This window comes from Miniopterus schreibersii (assembly GCF_964146895.1).
Source record: "Miniopterus schreibersii genome assembly, chromosome: 2".
Lineage (NCBI taxonomy): Eukaryota > Metazoa > Chordata > Mammalia > Chiroptera > Miniopteridae > Miniopterus > Miniopterus schreibersii.
Genome location: NC_138102.1, coordinates 80,610,358 through 80,622,191, shown reverse-complemented (window position 1 = coordinate 80,622,191; position 11,834 = coordinate 80,610,358). Strand labels below are relative to the sequence as shown.

General features: G+C 46.6%; 1 protein-coding gene across 2 annotated transcripts; it reads left to right on the top strand.

Moving 5' to 3' along the window:
* Positions 1-1,188: 1,188 nt before the first annotated feature.
* On the top strand, positions 1,189-9,665 carry LOC308553703 (endogenous retrovirus group K member 13-1 Env polyprotein-like; the record flags this gene model as incomplete). 2 transcript variants are annotated; one of them, XM_081129824.1, is made up of 3 exons in its annotated part: positions 1,189-1,279; positions 4,468-5,779; positions 7,209-9,665. In XM_081129824.1, exons 2-3 carry the CDS (start codon positions 5,336-5,338, stop codon positions 7,266-7,268), a joined length of 504 nt encoding a protein of 167 aa, XP_080985950.1. In that variant the 5' UTR covers positions 1,189-1,279; positions 4,468-5,335. The 2 variants fall into 2 exon arrangements, with proteins under 2 accessions (XP_080985950.1, XP_080985949.1); XM_081129823.1 differs by lacking the exons at positions 1,189-1,279; positions 7,209-9,665 and having other exon boundaries at positions 4,583-4,666; positions 5,297-6,352.
* Between the last annotated feature and the right edge of the window lie 2,169 nt (positions 9,666-11,834).

Here is an 11,834-nt window from a genome sequence, read left to right as displayed (position 1 = left end):
GTGAGGGAGTAATTAACTGGAAGAAGTGATAAGCAAGGTGGACACAAACTAATGTTGGTTCCTGAGGTTAAGTCGGTACAAGAGCATTAAGGTGATAAGGAATCTACCGCCACTTTAGATGAGCTCCCCCATTTTGAATTTTTGCTTGCCCAGCCCAACACGTCCTGCTTCTGTAACTCCGCCCACTATTTTCACGCCAAGGGAAAGTCCCATAAAGCTATGCTGAGCTCGCAGTTCGGGGCCCAGAAGTTGGAGACTGCCTCCTCTGGGTCCGCATGCGTGAAATAAAGGTATCACTTCGCCTCCTCCAGTGTTCCATCTGAGTCTTTCCGTAACACTTTGAATCATTTGGGATTCTGTAGGAATCAATAGGTGCCACATGGTGGTAGGCACAGCTCAGTAACTAAGAAAAGTCCCACTTTCCTGGTGTGGGATTTGGTTGGAGTGCTCTTTTGGTTCTGGTATTTGGATTTTAGAGTATTGTTTGCTTTCTTTGTTGCCTACATCTTGTGAGGTGTCTTAATTGTTGTGTTTTTAATTTTGGATATTATTGCTAGGATTTAGTTTGGGAGTACTCATTTGTTTAAACTTTGTCTTTGCTTTACATGTTGTTGTTTCTGTTTTGAAATGGGTGGCTTGTTCTCAGTTCCATCAAAGAGTTCTATTAGTTTGCACTTCAGCTGACTGGTATGTGCAACCGTTCATGTTGTTACATGTGGGGAGCCGGCTGGCTGCCCCTCATGAATTGCCTCCTTGGTAGGGTGCTGCCCTGGAAAAACACCAGGGGCTCGCCGACCCTAGCGTTGCCTTGAGAGGAATCTCTGGCACGTTGACCCGCAGGGTGGGTCGGCAGAGCTAGCACCTCTACCCCCTGTAGCTTAGTTAAGATTACATATTAACCTTTGCTTTAGGGAAGTAGAAACCTTACACAAAGATTTAGGACCTTACCTTGGAGACAGCCTGTCTCGATAAACAAGAATGTACGTGCAGAGCAGAAACTAGGTAAAGGTCACTGCTTTGGGTATTGTGGCTTGGTGTACTATATAAAGGAGTAAAACAATAAACTCGGGGCTCAGCTCAGCTCAGCTCAACTCCGCCTTGGCTGTAGCCCTCCCGATCCCATTCTTTTCTCTGAGTCTTTCTTTTCTAATCCTCACCCCCTCAATCAGGTCCTCGTTCGCCTGCCGGCTGGCTCCGGCAAGTGGCGCCCGAACAGGGACCTGAAAACCTGGGACGACGGTAGAGGACACCGCTCGGGGAACGCGCGCAACGCTACTGGGTAAGTGAAGGGGTAGCAGGGAGGGCGGTTAGTATATCGGGAGTAAGAAATCATGGGACAGGAGAATAGTAGAATGCTGTTCGCACAAGTCTTAAAAACAATGCTCCGTTCTAGGGGCGCCAAGGTTAGTACCTCGCAACTGCGTACATTTTTGCAGTTTGTGGAGGAAGTGTACCCCTGGTTCCCTGAGGAGGGCACAGTGAGTTTAGAAACTTGGAACAAGGTAGGAGAACGCTTGCAGGGATATTTTCAGGCCCATGGACCCCAAAAGATGCCAGTAGAAATGTTTTCTCTTTGGACCTTGGTTAGGGATAGCCTTGACCCTCGGCATGAAGACACCCGTATGGATCCTCCCCCAGAAACCCGTGCTGACTCTATGAAAGGTCCGCACTCTGAGGATGTGGCCACCGTTCCCCCGCTTGAGCCGGGGCCTCTTGTTGGCAATAGCCGGCCTGATAGACTCACCCCTAAGGAAGAGGGGGATCTTGAAGAAGCCGCTGCAGAGTATGAGAGAGAGAGATATGGGGAGTTTGCTTTTCTTTCTGAAGAGTGCACAAAAAGGTCTGGCCCTACCCCCTCCGCAGCCACCGCGGAGGAGGTACAGAGCAAGATGCAGGATCTGTTACAACAGATGAGAGATCTCTTGCAGGGTCCAGGCTCTGGCGGGATGAGAGGGGGTACAGATGACCCCCCTAGTTACCCTGGGACGGGTTTTGGTGCTGCTGCAGCGAGGACTGCCTTGCCGCACGCTGGACAGGCAGGGGTTAAAATACTAGACCCCCGAGAGCGTGCCCTGCTTGCCCTAGCACAGAAAGGGCCGGGTCAAATCAACGACCCCGGGTGGGGTAAGGTAAAAACGGAGCTTCCACCCAAATCGTCGCTCCAATTAACCTTAGCTCAGGCACGACAGCAAGGCGAGTCTTTAGAAGGGTTTGAGGAAGAAGCATCCATATGCTACCCAATTTTTGAACAGCCCGCTCAGGGAAATAATCCCCCGAACAGAGTTTATGGGCCCATGGATTTTAAAAAATTGAAGGAACTCAAGCTTGCCTGTGCCCAATACGGGCCCACGGCACCTTACACGGAGGCCATCCTAGAGGCTCTGGACACGGAATATACTATGTGCCCCAATGATTGGAAACAATTGGCCAGAGCATGTCTGTCAGGAGGGAATTATTTACTGTGGAAATCTGAGTACACAGAGCAGTGTGAGAAAGTACATCGCCTTAACCTGCGCAATAATATACCCTCAGATCTGCAAAAACTTTTAGGGGAAGGCCCCTTTGCTGATACACCGACTCAACTCCAGTATGGGATAGGGACATATGCGCAAGTCTCAGCTGCAGCCAAAAAGGCATGGAAAAAATTGCCCACCACCAAAAATATTACTATGGATTTAACAAAAATTAGGCAAGGTGCAGATGAATTATATCAGGATTTTGTATCTCGGCTGCTGGATACAGCAGGAAAATTGTTGGGGGACGGAGAGGCCGGTGTTATTATAGTGCGGCAGCTGGCATTTGAGAACGCAAACTCAGCTTGTCAGGCGGCCCTGCGACCCTATCACCAAAAGGGAACTCTAAATAATTATATTCGACTTTGTCAGGACATTGGACCCTCTTATACCACGGGGGTGACCCTCGCGGCCGCTCTACGAGGGCAAACCATGCAACAATATTTACAACAGCATGGTAAGGGGCAAGGAAAAGGGAAACGGGTCCCTGGTCCCCCAGGAAACTGCTTCTCTTGCGGCCAGATAGGACACTTTACTCGTAATTGTCCACAGAGAGCCGCTGGAGGCCGCCTTGCGCCTGCAGGGCCACCACAAGGAGCTAGTCCTGGCCTCTGCCCAAGATGCAAAAAGGGAACTCACTAAGCCCGGGACTGCAAATCGAAACTGGTTATTCCAGAAATGCACACCTTGGGGCATTGCTCTCGTTGAATTTCCAGGACAGGTAGACAATCACTACCCTCCAGATAAACTTTTGCAGTTTTTTCTCAGACATTCTGTTATTTTCCCCAAGATAGTGACAGACCAGCCTTTGCCTGATGCTGAAACAGTGTTTACTGATGGCTCTTCATCGGGCACCGCCGCCTATGTGCATAAGCAACAAGTTGTCAGATGGACCACCCCCTATTCTTCAGCCCAAGAGGTGGAATTGGCTGCTGTGTGTCGAGTGCTTGTTGACTTTGCACACAGGCCTATAAACGTTATATCTGACAGTCACTATGTAGTCCGAGGGCTCTCATGTATTGAAACCGTGCCCTTTATTGGCACCACTAACTCCACTGTGCAGCAATTATTTCTGGCCATACAAACGACCATTTTAAATCGCAGTCACCCTTGCTATTTTGGGCACGTTCGCGCCCACACTAATTTACCAGGGCCCTTAACTGAAGGCAATAGACGGGCGGACGAAGCCACCCGACTTTACTTCGTCGGAGTGCCCGCCGCCCAGGCATCCCATGCCCTGCACCACCAAAATGCACATACTCTCCGACTACAATTCAAAATTACCAGGGAGGCGGCTCGTCAAATAGTAAAAGACTGCCCCACATGTCCTGCTCTTACTACTGTTCCTCATTATGGAGTCAACCCCCGAGGGCTGCTCCCCAACCATCTATGGCAAATGGATGTCACTCACATCCCTAGCTTTGGTAGGCAAAAATTTGTTCATGTTACAGTAGACACATATTCAGGCTTTATAGTAGCCTCGGCCTTGCCGGGTGAATCTAGTACTCAAGTTATTGCTCACTGCTTACGCTGTATGGCCATTATAGGACAACCTAAGGTAATTAAAACTGATAATGGCCCAGGTTACACCAGTCGGCGGTTTCAGACTTTTTGTGCCCAGTTAGGAATTCAGAGCAAGACTGGAATTCCCTACAACCCACAGGGTCAAGGCATAGTCGAGCGTGCGCACAGCACCCTCAAAAATCAGTTAATCAAAATAAAAAAGGGGGAGCTGTACCCCCTAACCCCACAGAATCAGTTAAATCATGCTCTTTTTATTCTTAATTTTTTAATTTTGGATGCTGAAGGTCACTCTGCAGCCCAGCGGCTTTGGCAGCCGATTTTATCTAAACACCAAGCTCTGGTGAGATGGAAGGATCCCCTTGATGGGGCTTGGCATGGGCCGGATCCGGTATTAATCTGGGGCCGAGGGCATGTGTGTGTTTTCCCGCAGGATGCCGAAGCGCCAAGGTGGCTCCCGGAGAGGCTGGTACGACACGCGTCCCAGGACACTTGTGGACCGGATGAGAAACCTCTCCATACACGACTGAGCCCCGCCTCGACGGAACCCAGCGTCCTCGAACTCGGTGACGGAGACCCTCGCGCGACTGACCGACCAGGCAAAGAGGATGGTGCAGAACCAAAGGATGGAGGTCACTCCTGAACGGTTGTTTCTGGCTATGTTAGCCCTGGTCGCGGCCGCCCCTGGAGCCTCTGCGGCGGTTCACTGGGCCTACCTGCCCAGTCCTCCATTGCTGCAACCTGTAACCTGGCAGCATGAGGAGGTGGTGATTTACACCAACGACACCTGGGTGGTGGGAGGACATTCCAGTGTTCATATTCAACCAGTAAAGGCCTCAGACTTCACCTATCGAGGACATGCCAAGGACCAGCCTATCTGCTTTTCCAAAAGTAATGATATATCGGGCTGCTTTAAAATCGGCACCACTAAGGCTGAATCCCTGCTGCCAGTCCTCAGAGGAACCTATACCTTTAACGGCCGTCAACAGCCTTGGGCTTTGTCAGTTTCAAATTGGACACGTTGGTACGTGGACCTTTGGTATCCTTGTGACAACGCTGCAGGTAGCGCCACTGCCCCTCCAGAAGGAGTGCCTATCTGCGAGGCAGATTTGACTAATTGTACTAAGCAACCATACTGGATGAACTGCAGAGGGAACTCTGGCAGACTGATCAATACTACGGGGGTTTCCCCGATCCATGATTGGTCCGCTGCGGGCCAAAGATGGAAGGCAATTGCTGAGTCCTTTTAGTCAGTAAACCAGGGGCCATTTCAGACTCAACTGTGGCGACTCATTGCTGCCATGGGGGAAGACATCCAAACTGATGACGAGCGGGGAAATACAGCAGTCCTTATGGGGTTGACACGGCAGTACCGTAAAGTACAGGCCTGTGTCCCGCCACCCTATGCCCTACTCGTGGGCGCCCTGAACATTACTCGGGACGCCTCATATTGGCAGATCCAATGTAATAATTGTACCCTCAGTAATTGTGTGTATAATGTGTCTCTGAATTATCAACTTATGGTAATGTACCAACCCACCTTTGTAATGATTCCTGTAAATGTCTCAGGAAAATGGTATAATGACAGAGGTCTCCAGGTAATCAAGGAGGCCACCGAGCTCCTCCTGCGGAGCAAGCGATTTATTGGCCTCCTAATCGCAGGCATTGCAGCCCTGGTGGCCGTCATTGCGACCAGTGTCACCGCGGCCGTGTCGCTGTCTCAAAGCATACAAACAGCGCATCAGGTGAATCAACTTAGTGCCAATGTTACTCAGGCACTAGGAACCCAGGAAGCGATAGATTTAAAGGTAGAAGAAAGACTTAATGCACTCTATGACACCCTTACCATTATAGGGCGAGAAGTACAAAGCTTGAAGTTGCGGTTAGACTTAGACTGTCATGCTGATTTTAAACATATTTGCGTGACCCGCAAGGAATACAACAGCTCTTCCTACCCTTGGGACAGAGTTCAAAAACATTTAGCAGGGGTCTGGCATGATGGTAATGTCTCTCTAGACTTAATACAACTTCATCAAGAAATCCTGGCCTTAAGAGAAGCACCTAAATTAGACACCTCACTTGCCGAAATGGCCCAATCTTGGATTGATGGGATGAGGGGACAGTTCCTCTCAGCAACAGACTGGAAACACGGGATTCTCGGAGTAGCCGGATTGGCTGCTCTAGTTGTCCTTGGTTTTTTAATAACACCCTGCATATTAAGGACACTCATGAAAGATATTAAAATCCTAAAAGTAGGAGTGCATGCTCTCCATTTACACACTCGCCCAAAAGCTTTAGAACCTAACTCTTTAGTATAGAAAAGAAAGGGGGAGATGTGGGGAGCCGGCTGGCTGCCCCTCATGAATTGCCTCCTTGGTAGGGTGTTGCCCTGGAAAAACACCAGGGGCTCGCCGACCCTAGCGTTGCCTTGAGAGGAATCTCTGGCACGTTGACCCGCAGGGTGGGTCGGCAGAGCTAGCACCTCTACCCCCTGTAGCTTAGTTAAGATTACATATTAACCTTTGCTTTAGGGAAGTAGAAACCTTACACAAAGATTTAGGACCTTACCTTGGAGACAGCCTGTCTCGATAAACAAGAATGTACGTGCAGAGCAGAAACTAGGTAAAGGTCACTGCTTTGGGTATTGTGGCTTGGTGTACTATATAAAGGAGTAAAACAATAAACTCGGGGCTCAGCTCAGCTCAGCTCAACTCCGCCTTGGCTGTAGCCCTCCCAATCCCATTCTTTTCTCTGAGTCTTTCTTTTCTAATCCTCACCCCCTCAATCAGGTCCTCGTTCGCCTGCCGGCTGGCTCCGGCAGTTACATCTGAAGAATTCTACTTAAAAGGCTCTAAATAGATGGTTCAAAGATTGTGTTTTAATAGAATCTGTAACAGGCAGTTATAGACATTAGACTTTAACATACCTAAACAGATGTAGATTCAATTAATTGTAAAGTTTTATTTTTCACCTATGAATTAGACTGGATCCTAAATTTTTCTAGTTTCCTCAAATATTTTGTCTACAGTCCCTTAATTTCCATGGAAATGGAAGAAAAATTGACAGTGGGAATTGTAACCCATCCCACCATTCTTTTGACATTGTTTCTGTAAACGCTGACTCTGACTAATATGTAGATTGTAGATAAACAGCATGTTTGTATACAAATCCTAGGAACTAACTTCAGAAGATGCAAACTCCGACCTTCAGTCATCCCAGTTCCAGATTTGCTGACCCTTATTTGTAGAACCAGGATGAGGAAGACCAGGGTGAAGCACACCAGGTCATGACTTGACCAGTTTCCAGGTCCTTATCGGAATGGCTCTGCTGGCTGCACATAGAGAACTTTTCAGCCCCCTCCCTTTGATTTCTTTGTTATGCTTCACCTCTCTCTCCTTATAAAAACTTCTGCCTGCACTGAGATGTGGAGATAGGCTTTGTGACAAGAGTCCCCCATCTCCTCAGGTGACTGCTACTTGAATAAAACCTTTTTTCTTTTCCACCAGCATCTGTCTCACGAATTTGGTTTTTGTGGCGGCAGGCTGCAGAACTTGGGTTCCCGTTACACTTATGAAGGGAAAAAGGCACCAAGTTGATGTTTATGAATCCTACAGAAGTATAAATCAACCCACTTAGATGTTACAAACTCTAATTAGAGAATCCACATATCAAATTTCCCTTTTTCAGGGTTCCCAACTAGTGGAACAGGTTATACCAGTAGTTATTGCAGCATTAGATCCAGACAGAGTTTCGTATTACCACTTCTCCTAGTTTACCCAGACCAGCTGAAGGGTAGGGTACTCAGGCACCAGGGTCCTTCCCCAACCCAATGCCAGGTCTTTACTGGGAGAGCAACATTCTCCTCCCTCCCATTTACATAGAAATCTTGCAGACTCAGCCTGGAGGCTGCTAACTCTCCCCAAACTGGCTATTTTGTCTGGCTCCAAAATATCCTTATTTTAATGATAGCTTATCTATTTATTTTCCATACCTCTTCTATTTATTTATTATTATTGAGTCAGCTTTTCCCCTAAGGTTATCTGATATTACTTCACTACACTAAAGCTAAGAATATTCCTAGAAATAAATTATGAAGCAGGCCTTCCTTTATTTTCCTAAAAAGAATTCTAATACACTTAGTGCTGGAAGCAGTTCCATCCTTGCTGCTTGACACAGTCCTTCAAGGAGGAGACATCTGCACAGCAAATGCTCCATGGGACTCGGTGTATGGCATATCCCTCTTTCTATGCTTGTTTCCCTTCCTGACGCTCTGTGTCCTTACCCGAGTCACTTAACCAGAAAGGGTTTTGCCCTACCTGGAAACTTTTCCCTAGCAGGGGAGTTGGATAGAACTGGAAAAGACAATGATTCAGTAAAAGCCCCAAGTATTACAAAGATATCATGTGGTGCCTATAAGGAACTTAGACTCAGACTGTCAAAAGAAGAGTTAGGACTTGTTAGGCCAACTACCCCGGGGACCTTCCCACCAGGGAAGAGGCCTGGGTTGGGGCCCCTGCTGATTCGCTGGCACAGGGCAATCCACAGGGAGTCCACCAGTGAGTTCCCACTAAGGAATGTATTACTGGGGGATGTTTATATTAATGGAAAACTCTGGGAATCCCCACAAGGAAGAGCAGTCTAGGAAAGAGATTATTTCAGTCTATACCTGGACCCTTATCATACACAGAATATTACTATGAGGACTGACTGCTGCAAGGAATGTAAGTGGAGAGACTAAGGCTACTTGCCAGACAGGCAGTCAATCATCTTAGCTAAAAACAATCACACGCAAGCTACATAACTCTTACTTAGGACTTGCATAACCTTTATATAACAAAAGCTGGCTTAGTTATTCTCCTTTTAGCTATATGGTAGAGCAATAAAATAGTAACTTCAGAATATAAATAACAAACTAGTGATTAACCTGTAGAATAGCCTATAGAAATATAAACAATAGATAAGACTAAAGTTAACATAGCTAAACAGATATAAATTCTTTAGCAAAGGTCAGATAAGAAGGTATATTCATTAACTGAAAGGCTAAGACAGAAACCGGAACAAAGCATGATGTTATGTTGTTTAACCAGCAATAAAATCAAATAGTATAAATACAGTTGTAACAAGGCAATAAAGGGAGAAGCTGATTGTCCTGATGCTCTGAATGCTGTCTGCATGTCCTTCATTCTTTGCTGATGCTGTCCACACTTTTGGGGACCCCTGGACCGCTGGGGCTGGACCCCGGCAACTTAGGTTATAAGATGGAATGATACAGTTAATGTAGATACCGTCCAATTTCTCTTTCCTTCACCAATAACTCCTTCTCAGGAGCCTGATTTGGAAAAGAGCTACTATAGCCAGATTCCTTCTTTTGCCCCACCCTGCCATTGGCAGCCTTGTGCCCATTGGATGTACTTAGTTCTTACCTCACACTCAAGCTTTTGGTTTGAACTCACTCAATTTCTTTTTCTTTTTGACCTGTCCTGGTGTTCGATATTTGGAGCCGTATGAAACTCAAGAACCCGCCTTGTGGTTTTATTTCTTATGGTATGTTGGTATTGCAGCAGAATAAAAAATTAACTCACACTGCAATTAAGATGTGCAAATAAATACATAAATAAATGAATATTTTTTCTCTTTATTTCCTTTTTCTTTTTTTTCCACTTTTAACAAATGTATCACAAGAACTTGTGATCTTCTAGCGATATAGGGCTGGACCCTAAGGATACAATGGTGAACAAGACATCTAGTTCTTTTTTTTTTTTAAATATATCTTTATTGACTTCAGAGAGAGGAAAGGAGAGAGAGAGAAACATCAATGATGAGAGAGTCATTGATCAAGCCCGCAACCCGGGCATGTGCCCTGACCAGGAATCAAACCCCGATCGCCTGGATCCCAGGTCCACGCTCAACCGCTGAGCCACTCCCGGCCGGGCGAGACATCTAGCTCTTTACTTCATGCAGCTTTCAATCTAGGGAGCCAGGAATCTCAGTTTTCTCTTAAATGAATACTCGTTCCTTCTGTACCTTTAACTAATCCGTAATCATCCTTTCTCTACCATCCTTTCCATCTCATTGTCTTAACTGAACTCTGACTCTGATGTTAGCACTGTTTCAGTCAAGGTCACAGCCAGCCTGTACGGCTCATTTGACAGTTTTGAAAGACAAACATGTTGGGCTGATTCAGTCCATTGAGCACAGCATATGGAATGATTCTTCTAATGTGTCCCTTCCTTTGTTACGGAAAGACTCAGATCAAACACCGGAGGAGGTGAAGTGATACCTTTATTTCACCAGACGAGGCAGTCTCCAAATTCTGGGCCCCGAACTGTGAGCTCAGCGTAGCTTTATGGGACTTTCCTGTGGAACGAAAATAGTGGGTGGAGTTAAAGCAAGACATAGCCAATTGGGCAAGCAAAAATTCAAAATAGGGGAGCTCATCTAAAATGACTGTAGATTCCTTATCAAAAGGATCCCAAATGTTGGGGCAGGGGCTCCTGGTCGTACACACCAGGGACTTCTACCCAGTTTGCACTCATCAGCCCACCAACAACCAGTTTCCTTTCCCCCAGCAGCATGTAGTAGGCGACCAGCTCTGACAGAGAGTGAAGGACAGTCCCTGAATAAAATCGCTCAGCAGCTGCCCGGGACTCCCAAATTCTCTCACGGGGTTGGTCAGCCACAGGTAGCTTGGGGAACCCCCTCCAAAGTCCAGGGACTTACCAAGGGCTCCCACTTGCTTCTGGCTGGCTCACCAAAACTGTAACTAGAACCCAAGTTCTGCTGCCTGCTGCTACAAAAACCAAGCTTGTGAGACAGATGCTGGAGAAAAAGGAAAATGGTTTTATTTAAGTATTTCATGTGAATCATGCCACATTTTACATACAGCATAAAAATTTGGGGAAAAATTGTTTTCTAGTTTCCTTAAATACATTGAAACTATGTTGTTACACTGAGAATGAGGAGAGAAGCTTTCATTTAAGTATTCATTTACTGGGCATTCATGTGTTAATCACTGTTCTGACTACAATGGACACTGAGATCAAAGACATTTTCCTTTACCTCAGTGCTGCTCTTCTTTCTTCACTCCTTTTTTTTAAAAATATATCTTTATTGATTTCAGAGAAAGGAAAGGAGAGGGAGAGAGAGAGATAGAAACATCAATGATGAGAGAGTCATTGATCAGCTGCCTCTGGCACGCCCCCCACTGGGGATCAAGCCCGAAACCCGGGCATGTGCCCTGACCGGGAATCTAACCCTGATTGCCTGGATCCTAGGTTGACGCTCAACCGCTGAGCCATGCCCGGTCGGGCTTCATTCCTTTAATGCAAGGGTAGACCCAGGCCTATTCCAACTCTTCCAAGCATAATTAAGACCAGGACACAACATATAACCAGACTTTATTGAAGGCTTCGGGATATTAAAATAAAACTACAGTGAAATAAAGAAAAACTTTAAACTGGCTACTAAATGTGACTTCTGAATGTCATAGGCTATCCTTCTTTACCCACCCATTTCAGCCCCTGACTTTCTATGTTTTAGGAGCAGCTTACTCTCCCTAACAGGAATGCCTGTGACCATAAACATCATCTTCTATAACTCAGGCTCTCCAACTCCTCTAAGGCCCTGTGAGAGGAGGAACCTGCTTCCCCCAGCTCCAACTTAAGTCTAGCTTCCCAAGAAACACCATAGTCTACAAAGATACAACTTCACCCACAAGGATGACAATTTTTTGGAGGGAGATGACAACTTTTGGCAGGTTAGCTTTGTGCTGTCTTGAACTTCTCTGCTGCTGAATTGCAT